Source organism: Polyodon spathula, chromosome 1, assembly GCF_017654505.1.
Source record: "Polyodon spathula isolate WHYD16114869_AA chromosome 1, ASM1765450v1, whole genome shotgun sequence".
Taxonomy (NCBI): domain Eukaryota; kingdom Metazoa; phylum Chordata; class Actinopteri; order Acipenseriformes; family Polyodontidae; genus Polyodon; species Polyodon spathula.
Window position 1 is genome coordinate 37,823,315 of NC_054534.1, and position 21,346 is coordinate 37,844,660.

The following is a 21,346-nucleotide window of genomic DNA, read 5'->3' on the forward strand; positions in this document are numbered from 1 at the left end:
GGGACCTTGGTTTTCTCAGACTTCCTTGAGAAATGCCCCATCAGCTCCAGCTCCCTACAGGCTCTCGCTGCTTTTCTTCTTTGCAGGTACCTCTGCCGTCAGTGGCGACATGTAGGAGAGGCACATGTAAATTGACAAATGCTGTATTACACTGCTTAGTTTTTAATATTGCACTGCACTTTTTAACACACACACACACACACACACACACACACACACACACATATATATATATATATATATATATATATATATATATATATATATATATATATATATATATATATATATATATATATATAATTATTTGGTATCGGATAGCCTAATGCGTATACAGTATAAATGTTTAAACAAATTTGGTGTTTTACACATACAGCTTGTACTAAATGGGGCCACCCGCCCATTATCATGAGATGGCACGTTAATTACAAGTAAATAAAGCGTAGTATAATAATTTACTCTGATGTACGATGTGTTCACATATCCAATGGACCAACCCCTGGGGCCAATTAAATCAGAGATGGCAGGTTTACTGTAGTTCAATACCAATTGTAACAGTTTTGACTTCCAATCTGCAGGTGGCGCTCTCTGTTTTTGATGATTATACTGCTTTTAATTCCTTCTTCTGACCACACGATGGATAAACGAGAAGTTCCTGTTCCTGTAAAATGGCGGCTTTCAAGAGAAAGCGTGGATCGGGTTCTGGTGCTGGAAAACAGGCGAAAAAAGTTAAATTTGCCGAAAATGTCACAGGGAAGCAGACGCCGAAACCTGGGCAGGAATCAGAGAAGGAGCACAACATTCCAGCTCCGGTTTCTATGGTAAATATTGGAAATCAGATTAGTTTAACATCTAGCGTGTGATTTACTACGGCACTAGCATCGCTGAGCACGTTGATCAGCGTAGAATTCAGATCGAGATTTGTTAACACTCATTTATTTTTGAATAACCTACTATTGTATAGTTTGGTTTTTTTCATCAGAATTGTTCTGTGTCCACGTCAGAAACCACCCTGTCTTGACATAACACATATCTTAAATCCCGTTAAAACACCGTCAGAAGCATCAATACATTCTTGTTGGCGCTTGGTGTAGTTTTAATGTATAGATTTCCATTTAGGTTAAAGAACACGTTTCGTTTTTGCATGTAATTTTTTCAGCTGGTTTGTGTATAGTTCCTGTGTTTCTCAAAAGTTGTAAAGGTTGGTTCCCCCGTGTGCCATTGGAATCAAACAGTGTAAACGTTTTACACTTTAGATAGGGGTCCCCACCGCACATTTTATACCAGTCTGATAAATATGTGTCGTCATCATTTGCAGGGTAAATGGAAAAACAAGGAGCGCGTGCTTGTGTTTTCATCTAGAGGCATCAACTTCAGAACAAGACACTTGATGCAGGACCTCCGGACAATGATGCCCCACACTAAAGCAGGTACACCAAATCTAGTCATTTAATGTGGTGCAAAATATCTAGAGATACTTAAATGGTCAATATTGATGGACAAGGGATTTTCTGTATATTGTATGCCAGTTTCAGCAAGTAGGCTATTGTTTAGTAAGTGCTGGAAATACAACATTAAATCTTCTACTTTTACAGTTTGCGACAACAACCGTTTTAAATTAAACTCAACGTTGTGAATTGTTGTCTCCAGATACAAAAATGGACCGGAAGGATAAGCTGTTTGTTGTTAATGAGGTAAGCCCACGATTCAGAAGTTTAAAATGACTTCCTTTTTTGCTGCAAATTTGTTTTGTAGTTACTGTCTACGTATTTTAAGTGTTTCTTGTCTGACAGTGGCATTGGGGATTCTTAATGGCTATGCTTGTATTAATCCATTGCTTTTTTGTTTTCTTTTATTGAACATGGTTCAACTGGGCATTCTTTTTTTAAGTGGGCACACCATGTAAAAAGTTAGATTGAATTCCAAAACATACTATTTAATGTTTTAATTTTTACATATTTTTTAATCTGCAATTAAATCTATTCTGACCTCATAATAAAATGTGCATTGATCAGCTATTATTTGTATTAAGTTGGAAGCAGCATGTGTCAATGACACATGCCAGAGGTCCATTGGTTAGCGTTTTTTGGGATCTGATGCGACAGGTTCTACTGTAATAAAATGATACTTGTCTTCCAGGTCTGTGAAATAAAAAACTGCAACAAATGCATCTTTTTTGAAGCTAAAAAGAAGCAAGACCTTTACATGTGGTGAGTATTATTCAGCTGGCGGATAGAAAATATTTGAAAAGAAAATGTGTAAATACTAAGGTAGGCTGTTCCCTTTTTTTTTTTTTCACTAGCAACTTTTTCTGAACCGTTTTATTTTTTACTTCAGGATTTCCAATGTTCCTCACGGACCTTCAGCCAAGTTTCTGGTACAAAACAGTGAGTATTTAAACATTTTGTGTGAGCATATGAATTAGATGTATCATGACTTCTTCTAAGTTCAGTGTTGCATGTTTTGAAAACCCTCCATGTGGCTTTGGTGTGGCATCTAAGTGGGCTCAAGTATAATAACATTAGTGCCGAGAATACCATGCACTATTTACATTTAAGGCTGTTGATCTGATATGCCTTTTACAGTTCATATTTTAATTTGTGTTCCGATGGTGAAGCAATATAGTATTTGAACATTGGTTGTGCCAATTTAGTACATTATAGATACGTTATCTTAGGTCGCATAACAGCATGGTTGACCAATACCTGCCAATTCTGAGGTTTGTTTAATTAGACTAGATTGTAATACTGTGTCAATGACGCTTTGTTTTTTCTTTATACAGTTCACACCCTAGCTGAACTTAAAATGACAGGAAACTGCTTGAAAGGATCACGACCACTTCTCTCCTTCGACCCAGTAAGGGAGTTTTAGAAAATTGAAAATTCACGGGCTGTATGATTTGATGCCTCCCATGTTTCTTAAAGGTTTGATTAATTCTCTTTACAGACATTTGAAAATGAACCTCACTATGCCCTGCTAAAGGAACTTTTCATTCAGGTGAGTGAAAAAATGAATGATGGTTGCAATACATGCACATACAAGTTTTCAAGACTGCTTTCAAGTTTTTTTTTCATGTGAACGTGGACAAGAAATGTCTAATGTTGAGATGTGCATCATTGTGTTATCTGCAACTGTTAATAAAAACAAAATAGCATGCATGTTGCAATGGGCTACTACTGTGATGTCATAATCCATGTTCCACCTGTTGAAGAAAATACTTAGTGTAGTGGCATAGAAAAGTTTAGGGCGCTGAACCCCTTCCCATGGAAGAACAATTTGCAACCTAGGTTATTAGGCATAACTGGTAAGTACACACAAAAGCTTTATTTTTTGATATTACTGTATTTTCATTTTAAATCTAAGTAAAAGAAAAAAAACACCAAAGATGGTAATAATATAAATGAAGTAGGTGAGCCCAATTATGGATGGTTACCATGGCAACCAGCTTATAAATATGTAGAATGCATTTGAATTTTATACAACCCTTGTTTTTCTACATTGGAGACTATTAAACTTCAAAAAGAAAAAAAAAAAGTGATGTGGTTTGTTCTACCATGGGGAGGGGTATCTCTGTATTTGAAGGGCTTTAAAGATGCTGCCACTCCTAACAGTCCTTATCAGGTGTATAATATTTGTATTCTGCAGCTTGTGTTCTATATGAAAAGCTTCTGCAAGAGAGCATGCATAGTTCAGAATGTAACGAGTTACCACATGAGGTAGAATGTCCTGACATAACAAACTTCAACAGAGATCCGTAGAACATTGAGGTGAAGTTGCCTCCTTTACAATGATGTCCTCTAAATTTAAAAAAAAATCGCATTTTTGACTAATTTACTTCAACAGAGTAACTGAGTTGTACCAGCTCACAAACACTGGTGATTGTTTTTTGTTTGTGTTTTAGACATTTTCCACTCCTCAGTACCACCCAAAGAGCCAGCCATTTGTTGACCACATTTTAACTTTCACAATCACAGACAACAGGATTTGGTTCAGGAATTACCAGGTCAGTATTCATTTGTTTCCTTCTGCTGTGTATGAGCACCAGCCCACACTGTCCTCCATCTACTACATCATTTTCTAAAACATTTGAAATGTATTGCAATAAAAATTCCATGCTACGACAGTTTCTGTAAATGCAAGTGTGTTATTCAGTGGGTTGCCCCTTGTGAGCCACAGTTGGCATATTCATTGTGTTGACTTTTTCTGATTCTCTGGTTACCAGACATCTTAAATGGTGGAGCACTGTATAGCATCAAAATAGAGATAGATATATCTATAAATAAATAAATATAAAATAAATGCATGGTGGACAGTGTTTTTAAAGCAATTTGAGTAGATTGTTTGCATTAAAGATGATCTGTTGCAAAAATAATTGTGTGTTGGCAGAACTTAACTGATTTTGTGATCTCTGCAGATAATCGAAGAAGATGGGTCACTTGTGGAAATAGGACCTCGTTTTGTTTTAAATCTCATCAAAATTTTCCAGGGCAGCTTTGGAGGAGCAACGTTGTATGAAAACCCACGTTACCAGTCCCCAAATATGGTGATTTTGTTTTTACAGAATAATAATTGTTTGCCATAATTAATATTTCTCTTATTGTACTTCATATTTATTTGCATGCCCAGAAGAGCCAGCTGTAAACATTACTTGCTGACCTTTTTTTATTTCCACAGCATCGCCGAATGATTCGATTGGCCACTGCTGCAAGGCTGAAGGAGAAACAGCAGGTTAAGGAGCTTCAGAAAATGAAGAAGAGCGAACCGAAAGTAAAAGAGAAAGAAGACCCGACACAGGACGTCTTTGTGACGCCTGCCGAAGACAAGCCGTCAGACATCCAGCTGGTAGCACCGGAGCCCAAACCTATTAAGAAGAAAAAGAATAAAGAATTCAAACGACAAAGAAAGTTAAAACAAAAAAAGTTTTAAACTTTTCCATGTAGCATGATGGGGACCCTTGAATGCAGAAGGCGAATCTGAAACTATGGAAAGCCAAAGTGTGCCAGTAAAACACAAAACTGGATATCTTTATACAGTGCATGTACTTCAGCATCATTGTACATGTTTGTTCATGTAGAATATTTCTGATAACCAATTTATCCTTGTTGCCTGAGGTGGCAATAGATATAAAGTTGAGGGGAGGGGTGACCTGGTGTGTTTGTATAAGACTGACTATGAAAGAAGACATGTTTTCAAGAATTTATTTATCAGAACCTTACCTTAAAATAAACAGGAAGCATTCAAATTGTTTTTACTTTAATGTTTTTGTTTTTTTTGTAACACATGTATGGTAAGACTACACCAGTATTGAAACAGATTTATGAACTGTTAATTAAAATAATTTTAAAAATAAGTATTTTGTTTAACCTTTTTCAATAAGCAACATTACAAAGAGCCTATTCCATTTGAAATATACAGAACACATATCAATAAACAAAATTATAGTACATTCTGACCCTACACCGTAACAAACTTCCTTCCCCAGTTATACAGCATTACTAAAAAGAAAGAAAATAAAAATAGCGGTACCATTCTACTTGTGGGATGTCTTCCTGCTCATTAAAATATTTAGCCTACTTTTAAAGAAGAGATGATTATCAGGGATAGCAAGGTATTTAAATAAAGGCCCTGAGTGAGGAAAAATTGGCAAAATCCCCACCTCATCTGTTCTTGCAATAATTTGTGCCGATACTGAATATATGTAAAGTATGCCACAAAAAGTTAAAATGTAATCAATCACATCGTACATTCCTTCGTGCTTACAGTGTGGTGCACATATTTCGTCGACAGGGGGCAATGCTGCTTTTAAGGTTACCTTCGCCACCTTTTTATGATGTCACTTAAAAGCGCCGAGCCGGTTGTTGTTCAGTCACACAGCTGCATGGTGATGGGGAGCAATCTGGTAAAATCACCAAATCTGCAAGCTGGCGAGTGAAAAACAGTATTAAGGTGCTTTCATACAAGACCAGAACACGTTATTTAAGCGGCTGCCAATAAATAAATAAATAAAAAATAAAAAATCATAAGACACCAAATCGAACAAAAGGGTAATTCGAAGGACACCGGTAGTTTTGAAACTCACTTGTCTGGTGAGGAGCGAATACTATTAAAGAACGTAAAAAAAAAAAAAAAAAAATCAAATGACTACAGTCATTTCTTATTTGTTTTGGTGAACTGGAGGTTTGTAACTCGCTTTCGACACGAACCGAAGCTCGAATCACTTGTCCCTGTCAACTTGGTTTGAAACGTCACGATGAAGTGCCATTATGAGCTTCTGTGTGTCAGAAGAGACGCTACGGATGACGATTTGAAAAAGGCCTACAGAAAATTAGCTCTGAAATGGCATCCAGGTATTTAATTTCACTCCTAAGTGTTATGCTTTTAATGCGTACATTAAAGAAGTAACTAATATAAACTCCCGCTGTTGTTGTTGAAGCCATGTTCTCAGTATTATTGTGTACTTGTTTTTGTTGTGTTACGTTATTCCAATACAGCAAGATACGTTTGCTTGCTGTCAAGCAAAGTTTTGGATAGTGGCAGATGGAAGCCCTAATGAAACATTTGTATGCTTGACAGGGTTTCACATCATTTTATGTGTCTGAATTTCCAACAGACGCAATAACCATTCGCTGTCATTTCAGTTAGAATTCCTAAAACTGTATCCCTAATCATAACAATATCATTTTAACTTTGTGTGTTAGTAGAATGCGATTTATCCGTAGTTTCTGCCCTAAAAGCCTAAAACCGAAGGCTGATCATTGTAAACCCAAAACAAAGCTGCCACAGGATGCATGTAACATATTTAAATTAAGGATTCAAGGAGCATTTGTGTTGATTAATTAATAACATTACTTGTTTTTAACCTTTAATTGAATTTACAAGTGCTAAACATTATTTTTATTTTCACAGATAAGAATCTGGACAATGCAGAAGAAGCAGCAGAACAGTTCAAACTTATCCAGGCTGCATACGAAGTTCTCAGTGACCCACAAGAAAGAGCCTGGTAAGTAACAAGTAGCAGAAAAGAAAAACAGACGCCCCATCTCTGTTAAAAGGAACATTTTGATTGAGCTGCACCTCCAAAAGGGTTTTTTTCACATTTTGTTTTAATTAAACTTACTTGTAAGTGGCAAGGGTAAAGATTGGTGGGTTTATTACTGTATTTCTTTAATGAGCTGTCATGTGACTGGTCCTCCAGGTACGATAACCACCGCGAAGCACTGCTGAAGGGTGGAGTGAGTGGAGAGTATGAAGACGATAGTGTGGACCTCCTGCAGTTTTTCACTGTTACCTGTTATTCTGGGTATGGGGATGATGATGAGGTAGGTATCAATGTCTGTGTACCTAATTAGAAGAATTAGAAGAACACATGAAGCTGTCTTACAGTTTTACTTCAAAGTTATACATGGCATACGTACTTTCAGCACTTCAGAATACATTTTCAGATTTTTCACTGTAGACTTAACATCACACCCCATCTCAACTGTTAGCAAGAGCCTCTTCTGGAGTTCTAGGAGACTTGGATGTTTATAAATGTTTATAAAATATCTTATTATAGTGAACGGTGCCAATGTACATTTAACATACATCCTTTATTGATATTTATTTGTTAGACTGTGCCATTTGAAACCTTGTCATGTTAAACTTTTTTCCCCAGGGATTTTATTCTGTGTATCGAAACTTGTTTGAGACAATTGTAAATGAGGAACAAGAAAACAGTAAGGAAGAAGAGGAGTTCCCCACATTTGGAGACTCACAAAGTGATTATGACACGGTAAAAAAAAAAAAAAAAAAACTATTAATGAAAACCTAGAATTATAACTAAACTAATTAACTACCTTAAGAAGAATGTTTAACTAAAAGACTCAGTAGTTTTTGTTGGTGCATTGCAGGTCGTCCATCTCTTTTATGCCTACTGGCAGAGTTTCTGCACCAGGAAGAACTTTGCCTGGAAGGAGGAGTACGACACGAGACAGGCCTCCAACCGCTGGGAGAAGCGGGCGATGGAGAAGGAGAACAAGAAGACGAGGGAAAAGGCACGCAAGGAGAGGAACGAGCTGGTGCGGCAGCTGGTGGCATTCATCCGCAAACGGGACAAGCGTGTGCAGGAGCACAGGAAGCTGGTGGAGCAGCAGAACGCAGAGAAGGCCAAGAAAATAGAGGAGTTCCGTAGGCAGCAGAAACTCAACCAGGCCAAGTGAGTCATTGCTTTGACAGAGATGCTTGGTGGCACAATACTGAGCAGCAATTTGATTCAGTCCAGGTTTTACTATGAGCTACAATCATGGCTTGATATTTTTACACAAACTATACTTGTGGTATAGTTGTAGGAATTTAGCACGTTTTAATTAAGAGAAAGCTACTGGTACTGCTCAGGTGGTAGTTTATACACACACACACACACACACAACTAAATTAACCTGACAATACAGCTTGTGGCTTGCCCACTTGGATGAAATGTATTAACCCTTTGTAGTCCTATGTCGGACCAGGCCCGACATTACAATTTTCCCTTTCCAGTCCAATGTTGGAATGTTGAGTAAGACCGATAGGAACCGAATGAAACCGGAAAAAAAAGACAGAGATAACACGGACATAACAAAGGAGGTAGCTGCTTCTGCATCCAGTGCTCAAAGCATATCACTGACATTAGCAGAGCTTATTGGGAGATGTTATAATAATAAAATAATGACTTGGATCGCATTATTGAGGAGTTTGGTGATAAAACGAGTGATCAGGAGAGGATTTATCAGTATGCACGTCTATAAAGAGGTATGTAAAAAATACGGCGAACAAGGGGTGAGGCTTGGTTGTAGATACAGTACTGAGTGTCCTTTTGCAATTCAATGCCTTTTAAACCTGTTTTACTCTGTGAAATAAAAAAATAAAATTTCAACCTGAATAAATAAATGGACTGCAAAGAGTTAATTTACGCAACATCCACCAGGTAAAATACTGTTCAATAAATAGTATCTACAAAACTGATTCTTCTGTGTTTCAGGCTTGCTGAAAACTACAAGGAGCAGAGCTGGGCTGCCATGTCGGACCTTGAGAAGGAGCTGCAACAGATGGAGGCTCGGTATGAGAAGGAGTTTGGGGACAGGTCTGAGGATGAGGATGAGGATGAGGGGCTAGAGGTGGGAGAAGAACCTGGTGGTGAGTACACAGACAACACAGACACTTTCAGCACTTCATCAGAGGAAGCTTTTGGCTGTGTGAGAACAGCTGTTGGCATATTAGTCATTAAACTCTTCTTTCTTATCCCTTCAAAAAGGTTGTAATGTTACCTGTATTGAACACCCACTACATTAAACCAGGGTCTTGACTTTTTGCACCTGTGTTTCCATAGCATTTACTCCGAAATGTGTTCCTGCCAATCCCTCATTTTTTCGCAATGCAGATCCACAGCGAAGCCACCAGACCTATAATGCTGGAGAATAACACAGATCTAAATGGCTCCACTGCAGACCTGCAGGTGCCCTATCGGCCACAGGGGTCACTGGTGTGCAGTGACCATGGATTGCCCTGCAGACCTAAGCCCTCCCTACCTGGCGGCGCTCGGCCCCTAGGAACCCCCGGTCACGGTCAGCAATGACATAGCCTGGATTTGCACCTGCGATCTAAGGCTATAGGGCGCATTCTGCACTCCACGCAGAGCCCCTTTACTGGATGCGCCACTCGGGAACTCCATTCACAAACATTTTTAATGTCACCAAGCAGACATGATAAAAGGATCTTGTGACTTATCAAAACGAGCGAGAACACTGCTTAGTCATATATATAAAAAAATTAGGGCTGTCACTCGATTAAAATTTTTGATCGGTTAATTTTTGGGGATTAGTTGATTAATCGGTATATTCATCCCTACACATTTAATAAAGGTAACGATCTTATAGTGGTTGTCCTGCATAATAATACATACATACATACATACATACATACATACATACATACATAAAAAAAAAAAAAAAAAATAGAATCTAAGATTACATAAGCCCAATGGGAATTTGGTCATTTTAAAAGTGTTTTTATTTCAGTAAATGTAACACACTTTCACAGAACATCAATCCATGAAAGAGTTTAACAGCAAAATATGATGCACAAGAACTGTTTTTTTTTTGTCTCTGATGCAAAGGTACCGTATATAACACTTATGGCTCCTTATGAACAACCTTTCTTTTTATTTATTTTTTAAATTATATTTAGGGCTCCCGGGTTTTCGGCATAAAAAAAAAAAAAAAAATTCTGGACCGTGAAACAGGTAAACATCGGTTAAAACAACTCTCCTACCCATGTTCCAATGTAAACTAGTAAAAATCGGTATACATAAACAACTTGAACAGTAATGTAATATTAACAGTACTAACATCAATAAAACAAAACGTTATAGTCACAGCTTGTGGAACTAGTAAAAGACATTTACTCGCCTGAAACCATGCCAGGCCAAATGAAGGAATCATGAAAAATAAATGCTGCACTGCACAGTCAACACTGTTGAAATGAACTTTGTACATCCAACTTAAACTTAAAAACTCCCTTTGCACTAACCGTTTTAAAATTAATAAAGTCTGCTTTGATTGTAGTAAATGCAGACATATTTTTCCAAGCTGGCAGCAGACATTGAGGATTGTTCTGGACGTTGTAGAAAATGTAACAAGTGTGGGTGCGTTCACAGAGGTCATTCTGCGCAGAATCTGACCAATTTAGCCAGTGACCTTCTAAGAATGATCTCTGTTAAATTGCTAAATTGGTCAGATTGTACATAGAATCTGCGCAGAATGATCTCCGTGAATGCACCCTGTGTGTGTAAAAACAACAAACCAGATATGAACTGACGTGGGTTAGGGTTAGGGTTAGGGTTAGGGTTAGGGCATTCTAGGGTTGTGCGCATTCTTTCTTAGCAGGGCATGTTGGGAAATGGAGTTCAAAATACCCAGCCAAAAAAAAACACACACAAAAAAAAACCTGCCTCATTTTTAAATTGTTAAAAAAAAATTAAAAAAAAGAAAATCTGCCATCAACTGGAGCAGCCCTTCTATATAACTGATGAAATGAAAGCAGAGTTTTGCTGCCTAATCATTTTTCTATAGCTTCTTAGTTTAAAGGTATTTTTAAAACATTCTGGGATGTGGGATTGCACAGTACTTGTTTTATTGTGCAGTTGGGAAGACAATTAGGGCTTCAACTGAAATGGCTTACATATTGAAAAAAGACAGACGCTGGAAAATAAACATTTTCAATATGAACATAATAAATAATTTAGTTCAATTGAATTGCAGAAAATGCAGCAGATGGAGCCGAGGAGCTGGTTGAATATTATGATGACCTTTACTGCCCAGCCTGTAACAAATCCTTTAAAACAGACAAAGCGTAAGTTTTGAAGTTTAATATGACAGCCTTTGCAATCTGTGTCTGCCTTCTTTATACATATTTTATGGCTCAGTATATTTTATACTATGTATTCATAGCATGAAAAACCATGAGAAATCCAAGAAGCACAGAGAGATGGTGGCGTTACTACGGCAGCATTTGGAAGAAGAGGAGGAGGCCCTCGGTCAGAATGCTGATAAGAACGGAGAACAGGACGAAGAGGAGGAGGAGGAGGAGGAAGTGGTGGGGACACAGAGGCAAAAGTGCGTGACTGAAATCATTGATCAGCTGTTTAATTTAAATCATTAGTAATGTTCACTTGCTGTTAACCTCCTTTAAAAGTCATCTACAGAGAGACCAAGCACAGAACATTGCAAAATGCAACAGCACTAGGCCTGCAGCTTGTTTGGGCTTCAATAATTATCCCCTGCAAAGATTAAATCCTCTGCAAAGAGCATGTAGTGACATGGTCGTACTTGTCACACTTTTTTTTGCATATATCTGGAAAACATCTTATCCAATTGTAATGAAACTTGGTATTAACATTATTTAACATAAGTTATTTTACATTAAGTGTTATTTCATAATTGCTTATGCCTCAAAAGTATAGAAAATGGCTATTATTCCCCACAAACTTTGCTTTGTGACCAGGACAGTGATATTTCAAAATATCACTATTTCCAATGGGAAAATGGGCAAATGTGTGTGTTTTCGTCCACATAAGGTCAGAAAAATTTTTGTATTACTTTAGTATAAATACATGTTAATTTGGATTCATATGTTGTTTTTTTCTGACTTTATGTGAACGAAAAGACACACACTTGCCCATTTTCCCATTGGAAATAGTGATATTTCAAAATATCACTGTCCTGGTCACAAAAGCAAAGTTTGTGGGGAATAATAGCCATGTTCTATACTTTTGAGGCATAAGCAATTAGGAAATAACACTTACTACCCAGGAACAAAAAAAAAAAAAAAAATAGTTACACTGTGTTATCACTGGAGAAGAATGGAGGATTGTGGGCATATTTATGGATCTGTCAGTCTGTGTGTCACACTTGCATGTTTGCAAGTATCTCGGGAATTAATGATTTATCTCATAGCTATAAACATTTCCATCATGTCTCTAATTATGGATTGACAGCTGTGTTGGGATGCATGTTACTGATGCACTTGTTATTTCTTAAGCAGACGCAAGGTTAATTGTCTTCCTCGCGATAGGGTTTATTCTTTATTTTTATCTAAACTCCACAATAGGCTTCTTGGTACTGTAGTGTTGCTCATTGATCATTTTTTTAATTTTTTTTGGTCAGACTCTCTAAAAAGCAGAAAAAGAAAAAGAGGCAACAGAAAGCAATGCAGGTAAGTTCATTTAAGTCAAACACCATTTCTTTTATAATGCACTTTTTTCATTCTCATTCAGTTTTGTCTACCCGTCCCATCTAGAACTGTCCAGAAGGCTTAGTTGAAGAGGCAACTGCCCAGGAATCTTTTGACAAGAAGACAAACTCTGAGGATAAAGAAGAAATGGCAGCCCAAGAAGAAAGGTCTGACCCAGCAGAAAAGCTGGTGGATGAGAACACATCCCAAGAAACAGATGAGGTAGTAGAGAATGAACAGGAGGCATGCACGTCCAGAGCTGCTTCAATAAGGTAGGCTTCCTGCACACAGTGTAGAGTATCCTCTGTATTATCTCTTATGAATAGGTAACATGTTAGTGGTGTTTTCAGATGGTCCTGTTTTAACTATGTTATTGTATGGCTTAAATAAAAATGTATCTCCTTTTAGTTCTGCTACAAATAAAGCAAAGAAGGGAAAGGATTCAAAAAAGGGCAACCAGATGCGTGCAGCCACTGATCAACAACCAGAGGTTTGTAATATTCTCCCTGTATTGTTTAACACTTTTCAGAGCTCAGTGCTTGATGTTGGGTATCTTCAGTCATGTTATCAATATAAAACAGAGCTGATTAATCTCAGTAAAGACAATTATAGCACAGGATTATTTTTAATTGTTCAAAGCAAGTCTGAATCATAATATTTTTGTATGATCATGCACATTTGTTTTTGTTCTTGACCATAAAGCATGTATGATTCCTCTGCTTAAATGTATTTTAAGTTCCAATGACAAAAAAAAAAAAAAAAACTACTGATGTGCATGATTCAATATTAAATGCCAGTAACTATTTAAATGCGTATAAAGACTGAGAATGTTGCAATACACAAAAGTCTATGTTGAGTCCAAAACAATTTCATGTTTACATAGATTTCAACAACTGGTGTAATTTGTCCCAAACAATTTAGGGCGGCTTGATGTGAAGCTTGTGTAACAATGGAATATTACTAAACTCTATGCATATTCCCTTCCTACTAAAGAAGACAATTCCGGTAGAATGTAATAACCAATACATTTGTATTGCTCTTTGCAGAAGGAGGCACAACTGCGCTGCATTACCTGTCACAATGAGTTTTCAACCAGGAATAAATTATTTGACCACCTGCAGACAACAGGCCATGCAACTGCGCTGCATCCACATTCCTCTATTAGCAGACCTACACCTGGCAAGAGCAAAAAGGAGAAACGGAGAAACAGATAACTTGCGAAGCATTCAGTGAAAACTGAATTACACTGTGACACTAGGTTTTAAAAAAATATTTAAAAGTATCCCTGCCGGGGAGACGGGATCCCTGCAGAAGAATAAGTACTAAAGCTATTTTCCTAGGAGAAAGCAAAGCTATACCTTATTGTCTGTTTTAAGGACCTTTTTTTTATTCAAACAGTTGCTGATGACAGCAACTACACTTTTTCATTCTGATCATACTGAGCATTGACATTTCTGTTTCTTCTGCAGCCTAGAATAAAATGATACACTCAGTCTTGTTTTTGCCCCAGTGTTTGTAGGGATCAGGGTTGGATTGAAAAAAACTCCTTTCTGCAGTACTTAAAAATAAAAAATATATATAATAATTACTTTATGAATTTGGGCTCAGAAATAAACCCTACATTAACATAAAAATGAAGTCTTATTGGTCTAAAAGAGTTCTTAAATCATAATTATATTTCCACAGTAGCAATAAAAAGTGGCATACTGTCAGACTTTCTAAAGCTCAACACTATGGCTCTCCCCCAGCCCTCGAAGAACATAAATGCATCCAAACGATAGCGAGGAAAGTTACACTCATGCATGGGATGGTTTTACATTACTTTCGCAGAACTACCATGTGCTGTTGAGCATTGTTCACAATATTGAATGTAAGCTTTTTTGTATTTGCACAGTAAGCTTTACCCAGAAAATACATTTGCTTCTGTATATCCTTAAAGGAATGAGGTAGCTGTAAGCATTCCTCCCCCTTGTATATATATATAGCTTAATAATATTATATATATATATATATATATATATATATATATATATATATATATATATAATTTTTCTTTGAATACAATGAAAAAAATAGATTGTTTCATTATGTCGAATTTGTTGTCAAATTGTCAATTATTTTGGTGTGCAAAGATAATTACCAGATTTAAGATGTAAGTTTATTATTATGAAATAGATTTTATGGAATGATAATGAGTTATGCTTCATGGTAGTGCCAGATGTGCAGGTTCTAATTGCTTTGCACATCAAACTAATCACTTTGCAGTCCTTTACAAAATGCAAACTTACTTGAAGGAGAGGTATTAGTTATTAAATATTGACATAAAACAATAGTTGCATCCAGTGAATAGAATTGTTTGCTGTTGTGATTGTGAAATGCTGGGGGCCGAGGTAATTAAGTTTTTAAAAAAGAAATATGCAACCAAACCATAAATAAACAACTCAAGACATTTAATTTAGGGACTTCAAAGAAGTCTTCATTAAAAAATTGTAGAAATGCAACAAGTTCTATTAGCACTTAACATACACGTGTTTGCTTGTAAATAAGGCATTTTAAAATGTAATTCAGGCTAAGGCTTTTTATTAAAAAAAAAAAAAAAAAAAGCTTGTTCCTGATTCTGCAAATAGCACTTAGAAATAGGAGTCTTGATTAAAGCTAATGGCAAAATTTATAAATTTTATCAGGTCTTATTGTGATATAGGATTCAGATGTGTGCTTTTAGTCTTCTGCGCTGGTTAATTATTAATTCAAGGAGTGATGTGATGAATGTTCTTTCATTGTGCCTTGAAAGCTTTTTATAAGCTCCTCTCCATTTGCCTCTGTATAGATAGGCCAAAGACTGCAAGTGCAAAATAAGCATCATCTTTACTGATGCACGTAGGAGGGTTGATCCGGAATGTCTGTAAATGCTCTTTAAACAGGTTATCCATCTCAAGCTAGGACTATATGTTCCCATAAATAACAGGTACTATAAAAAACATAATTGTGGTGCAAATACTACTATTAAAAAATAGCTTGGGTGTGACGGGAGATATATAGGTGATTAATGTTGGATTTGGGGTCTCCAGCTGTAAATCTATACATACCATAAATATTATTTTAAAGAAAAAATTCAAAAATGTGACTTGATAATTTACTCGCCTTGTCCTTCACCATGTCCTATGAGAAGCCCTTTTCCACGGACGTCACCAATGACATCAAATTTATCCCGCAGTTTAGCAAGTTCAGTCAGCAGATAGGTCCCAACTTAGGCACTGTTTTCATGTAAACCATCTTCCTCAATGGTCTAAAATAAAATTATAACATACATATAAATATACATTTAACCTAGTTTTTATGTACAGGGGCCTGCTAGACTAGTTTCTCAAGCACACAACGTTGTTTCAAATGTAAAAGTAAGGGTCTAGTGTTCAGTAATGCAGACTTGACGCATGCAGTGGCACATTTCATGATTGGTATATAACAACAGAATGACTAACAAGAGAATTATCATCCCCATAGTTAATAAAATGATTTTTTAACAATTGTATATTAGAGAAGTTCAGGATAACTATTTGATTTAAGGTATACATATATGTTTTAAGATTAAAAATAAATAAATAAAATAAATCACATCTTAATTGATGTCTTCCTTTCAGAATAATATCACAATGGTTTATAATGGCTATTCACAAGTAACATACAGTTGCTTTCATAGTATTAAAAAAATATTACATTAAGCACTAAGGATGCTATGTTACAGGCAACTGGGTTTCCTCCAAAAGTATTGAAATGTGACCCCTGGGTAAATGCATTTGCAACCTCTGAAAGAAAAAGATAGAACAGAAAAAAAAACCCAAAACTTTCATTATAACATTCAAAATGTATTTTGTATTTTTAAAGGTTATACATAAGTTTATGGTTGTAGAAATTATTCAGTTAGTGATTTTTGAATTGTGGTTTTATTTTCAGACAATTTTCAGTCAGCAGTTCCCAATACTTTTTTTTATATTGCTCAAGACTTGGTATTGTCATGTAAACTCACCTTGTGTGGTAACTACAGCTCCCATTGGGAAACCATTTGCAATTCCCTTTGCCATGGTAACAATATCTGGAACAACATCATGGGCCTTGAAGCCCCACAAGTCACTCTGGCTGGAATGCCCAGACCTCCCTCCACTGGACCTAGCTCCGACATCGCAGCACTGCCAGGCACAGCTCCTTGCCTGGCCCCTTGCTCCACTCCCTCTGGAAACCCAGATGTCACTGCGCAAGAGGCAAATGTCACTGGCATTCCCCCTGCTAGTTGCTGTGTTCCACCCTACAAAATTCAATAACTCAACCTTAAAATCACCATGGCAACCCATCTCACCTCATCAGCAATGCACACTCCTCCTCTTTCTCTGATCAGCCTATAGGCCTTCTTCAGGAACCCATTTGGATACTGAACTACTCGTCAAATACCCTACAAGATGAAGAACAGAGCCGTATACTGTTCAGCTCCAAAATGCTATATTTAAAAGCTCACTTAAGTGTACTTTCTAAATAGAACAAAACTAATACACAAGCATTGTGTTGTTTCTGAGTATGGATGCTAGTGCCCACTTCACATACTGTTGATAAAAAAAAAAAAACAATGGTAAAATATTTTTTTTCTACCAATTATTACATGCCTTCTCCCACAACCTCTATAATTTGTGGACTCATAATTTTTCCTACACGCAGCCCTTGTACCAAATCAAAAATGAAACTGTGTATACCGTCACTTAACTGGTTCAAGTTTACAATGGCAATAGCAGAACGTTAACAAAAATGTAAAAGAATATTATTCTCCTATTCCAAACGGTTCATACCAACTCTTCTGGGGTGAAGCTCCTACCTGTATAGGCTCAGCAAAGAACCCATCTATTTGTTGTGACACACTGGTATCGAGAAAATCTTTTAGCTGTTGAACATACATGTCCTTTGCTTGGCAAAAAATATTTTAATACTTTCTGTTTTCTACATTTAAAGACAGATGCCTAAAATGCGACAGACATTCAGAAAGGTGAATTCTTACAGTTAATACCATTAAATACAGAAGCTATTGCAATTATATACATATTTGGAGTTAAAGAACTACATATTTTGAACAGTAATTAAAAATTGACCTTACGCAGAACACTGAAGATATTTGTGACTTTGAAAGTCATAAGGTTTATGATTAAAATATTACCTTAATTTACTATTTGATTTAAAAAAGAAAGCAATACTGTGCAGTAGAAATTAGTTATTTACGGAGTACAGTAAATGTTTACGAGTGAGACTTTGCACTTTTTGGTAACACATTGTCTGCAATTTTTCTAAGATCTTTCGGCGAGTCTGGGTTTGCTGTTTCAGAAAAATAAAACAAGGAAGGAAATGTGACTCTTTCTTAGTATTTCTCTTCACCTAGCAGGACTGATGTGCTATTTAAAATGTCCAAACCTGGGGAGCAGTTACATTCCCGAATGGGCTGAACAGGCGAATCGTGACAGCGACTTCCTCCCCAAGGACCACGGAAGACATATGGGCACATAGTCGAGATGACCGAATAGGAGAGAAATGAATTCTGAATAAACATGGTTATCTAGCCAATGGAAGACAGTCGGCACAGGTGGTCATCAAACTGGATAGCCCCAAACCATCAAGATACTCTTGTAGAGTAGATTTGAACTAGGAAAGATCCTTATGACTTTCACCTTCAAGGGTGTTCTGCCAGCATGAAAAGCATCTATTAACCTTTGATTTTGCATTTAATTTACCATGATACTCATTTACAACTGGGATCGTATGCATCATCAATCCTAGGATTTATTAGTGGTTGATGCAACCCAGATGGGACTCCCTGGTACTGTAACATGCTTTCAGAACCCTGCTACTTACTCTTTAAGGATGAGCTTAGAACTATACACATCATCTTAGTATACCATACCTAAAGGGGTTTCATATTTTTTTTAGTCAGACAAATCCACGCCTAAAATGTAATACTTACAGTGTGGCAACCCGTTCCGGTTGCAATTGGGTATTTATAGGCAGACAATGATGTCAGGCCCATAGCATAAGGACTAGCACCATGGCATTCACCTCTATATGCAATAATTACAATGAAACAGTCTGACACAAAGCACAGTTTATAATTTCATTACAGATATGAAATCAATAGTTAAATATGGTTTCATTGTTTAAGATCTAATGCTCTTACAATCAGTTACCAAGTTAGTCCAAATGAGATGTGAGGGTGTGATACTCTTGGAACATCTATCATTAACTGAAATGTATAGGGATATCAAGAGTACAGTACAATGGACTAAATATTAGGCTGACCGCCATCTCCACTGTGTATGTTTTTTTCTTGCGTTAGGAAGATTCATCTCCGTAATGTCAGTAAATTCAAAATTAGAGTGGCCAGTATCATGAAAAAGTAGATTACCATAACATACGTACATCCACTGAAGGTACATGTAAAACTGTAAGTATGACATATGGACAGACACATTCCTACATATCCCTATATTCTGAACCTCTCAATAACTTAGTCAATGTCATAAATGTAAACTATAAACTAAGATGGTTGATATCCAAAAGACTTTGTCTGCAACTATTTCTGTTTTGTTTTACAATTAAACAGGTTTACCTGAAAGTAATGACATTAAAATTCCCGTGTACACACTTGCCATGAACAATGCAAGGTCATTAGCCTCCGAGTCACTGTTTGTTAGGTAAATGACCTAACGATGCAGATAAGACAGTTTGTTTTAACTCAGTGCCCCCGTAACAAATCTTAAAAGGTTAATAGAAATCTATCTGAAAACGCTGGTTATTTTCTGCACCATGATGTCATTTGCAACAAAAGCGATTTCCTAGGGCAGTGTTTGGTCAGATCACAAGCATCTGGCAGATCTTCTCTCACAACTGTGATTACAAACATACTGTGTGTTAAGTTACAGAATCCCCTGAAATGTTTTAAAGAAGCACATTACTTTACCTTTGCTGTCTCCTGTGTTGTCCATATCGCAGCAATTAATTTTTATTTTTTTTTAACAAAGCTGTAATTGTTTTAATATTTTTTATTCACACATCACATCAACTAGGGAATTACTTTGTTAAACTTTTTACTCAGGAACATTCCCCAGAAGAAAGACACAACGACTAGAGCCAGGATAAAAATCATTAAGCTATGCAGCACTTTTTGTAGCACACCAACTAAATACAATAGGTCTCCTACTTTAGTTCTTTAATTCCATGTTAAAAGTGTGGCATTTAACATCAATATCAAATTAGCAAACAGTAACGGTCAAATGTACAGCATACTGTTGCTAACCTGAACCCAGTGGGGCCAGATCTGTATAATTTAGTAATTTGTTTTTAGTTCTTATTGTAACCTGTGCCATGTTAAAAAGCACTTGTCTAGTGTTTGTTTTATGTTTTTTGATCATTATATTTCATTAAAAACAGAATTAACCCTTTGGAAAAATACAGGTTGCGGTAGGGGTTTACTTGCCTGTCATAGAATTAGGATATTTAAGTTTAGTTTCTACAGCATACATTTCATTATAAAAGTGTAGTTCGAATTATAGGTCAGTCTAGATTAGCACGAGTATACTTTACAATGTAAACTCAAACTTCAGCAACACATTGGGTACATTAATAAATAAGGCTATTAGCTAGAAAAATAATGCAACTGGATTAAGTCAAAGGTCTCCACTCCCTTGGCTTCATTTAATTATACAGCCATAAAATCACATTTCTTTCTCTCTTTTTTTTAATATAATGGTGGAGTGGATTACACACAAACATGTTTCAGTTCAAATAGATCATCCTGGTTTAAACCATGAGCACATATCCTCAGCTGCTACACAGTATATACTTGTACTACTTCACACAGTTAGACTAAGTAGTAAATTGGGTATGAGCACTGGGTAGAACGAGTATATAAAGGGGATATGATAACAGGCAGAATACATCCACAGTTTCTGGTGATACATGCTCTTTGATTACATCACTGCTGATTGGAATTGTTGCATAACTAAATGTACACTCCACTGTGGGAACATCTCTCTTACAAAAACAGAGGGGATTTGATTGGTAGGTGCTAGGCTGGCTGTCCTGGTACACACCTCTATACCTGTCCCTTTCACCACTTAAATGGGCACAAATTAGTGATAAAATGGTTGTTGGTCACATTAGAAACAACACAAACAATAGCAAAACACAATTCGAAAGCTTGCTATCTTTGTTCCTATAGCTAAAGAAAAACAGAGTGGGGTCACCTAGTTGCTCATCTTAGCTGTGGTCACACAGGGAGTGCTTTATTTTGTGTGCTTCAAGGGGGCCAAAGAGATCAATTGGTTGGGTATAGTTCACCTCCTCTCACTTCAGCTACTGTACCACGAGGCTGTACGTTCTCTCAGGCTGGGCCCCGTCTCCAGGGTTCAGTAACTTGGTATCGTTGGTTGCTTAGGTTCGCCAGGTGAAAAGAGGCGATTAGCTTGACAGCCTATAAGACATCAATCGAATTGGTCTCACACGTCACGTATGTTAAGCTTTAACTGACCTTACACACCTCAGGTTTAAAATGACAGGAAGGCATTTCTGGGAG

The 21,346-nt window shown here is 36.7% G+C and overlaps 2 protein-coding genes across 2 annotated transcripts; both read left to right on the plus strand.

Annotated features, from left to right (window-relative positions):
• The first annotated feature begins 641 nt into the window (after positions 1–641).
• Positions 642–5,348, plus strand: LOC121318255 (ribosome biogenesis protein BRX1 homolog). Its single transcript, XM_041254730.1, has 10 exons — positions 642–821; positions 1,319–1,430; positions 1,651–1,694; positions 2,140–2,210; positions 2,338–2,387; positions 2,783–2,856; positions 2,947–2,997; positions 3,902–4,003; positions 4,415–4,543; positions 4,675–5,348. Exons 1-10 carry the CDS (start codon positions 669–671, stop codon positions 4,924–4,926), a joined length of 1,038 nt encoding a protein of 345 aa, XP_041110664.1. The 5' UTR covers positions 642–668; the 3' UTR covers positions 4,927–5,348.
• Positions 5,349–5,825: 477 nt separating this feature from the next.
• LOC121318250 (dnaJ homolog subfamily C member 21-like) lies at positions 5,826–14,239 on the plus strand. Its single transcript, XM_041254716.1, has 12 exons — positions 5,826–6,347; positions 6,907–7,000; positions 7,196–7,319; positions 7,655–7,771; positions 7,890–8,194; positions 8,999–9,153; positions 11,277–11,367; positions 11,466–11,630; positions 12,681–12,729; positions 12,814–13,019; positions 13,156–13,237; positions 13,794–14,239. Exons 1-12 carry the CDS (start codon positions 6,251–6,253, stop codon positions 13,959–13,961), a joined length of 1,653 nt encoding a protein of 550 aa, XP_041110650.1. The 5' UTR covers positions 5,826–6,250; the 3' UTR covers positions 13,962–14,239.
• Positions 14,240–21,346: the final 7,107 nt, after the last annotated feature.

Excerpts from the sequence above, each read along its gene's own strand:
- LOC121318250 (XM_041254716.1), top strand. The coding sequence starts at position 6,251 with ATGAAGTGCCATTATGAGCTTCTGTGTGTCAGAAGAGACGCTACGGAT. Across the intron at positions 6,348-6,906 it reads AGCTCTGAAATGGCATCCAG|ATAAGAATCTGGACAATGCA; the intron begins GTATTTAATTTC and ends TTATTTTCACAG. Across the intron at positions 11,631-12,680 it reads GTGGGGACACAGAGGCAAAA|ACTCTCTAAAAAGCAGAAAA; the intron begins GTGCGTGACTGA and ends TTTTTTGGTCAG.
- LOC121318255 (XM_041254730.1), top strand. The coding sequence starts at position 669 with ATGGCGGCTTTCAAGAGAAAGCGTGGATCGGGTTCTGGTGCTGGAAAA. Across the intron at positions 1,431-1,650 it reads GATGCCCCACACTAAAGCAG|ATACAAAAATGGACCGGAAG; the intron begins GTACACCAAATC and ends TGTTGTCTCCAG. Across the intron at positions 2,857-2,946 it reads CACTTCTCTCCTTCGACCCA|ACATTTGAAAATGAACCTCA; the intron begins GTAAGGGAGTTT and ends TTCTCTTTACAG.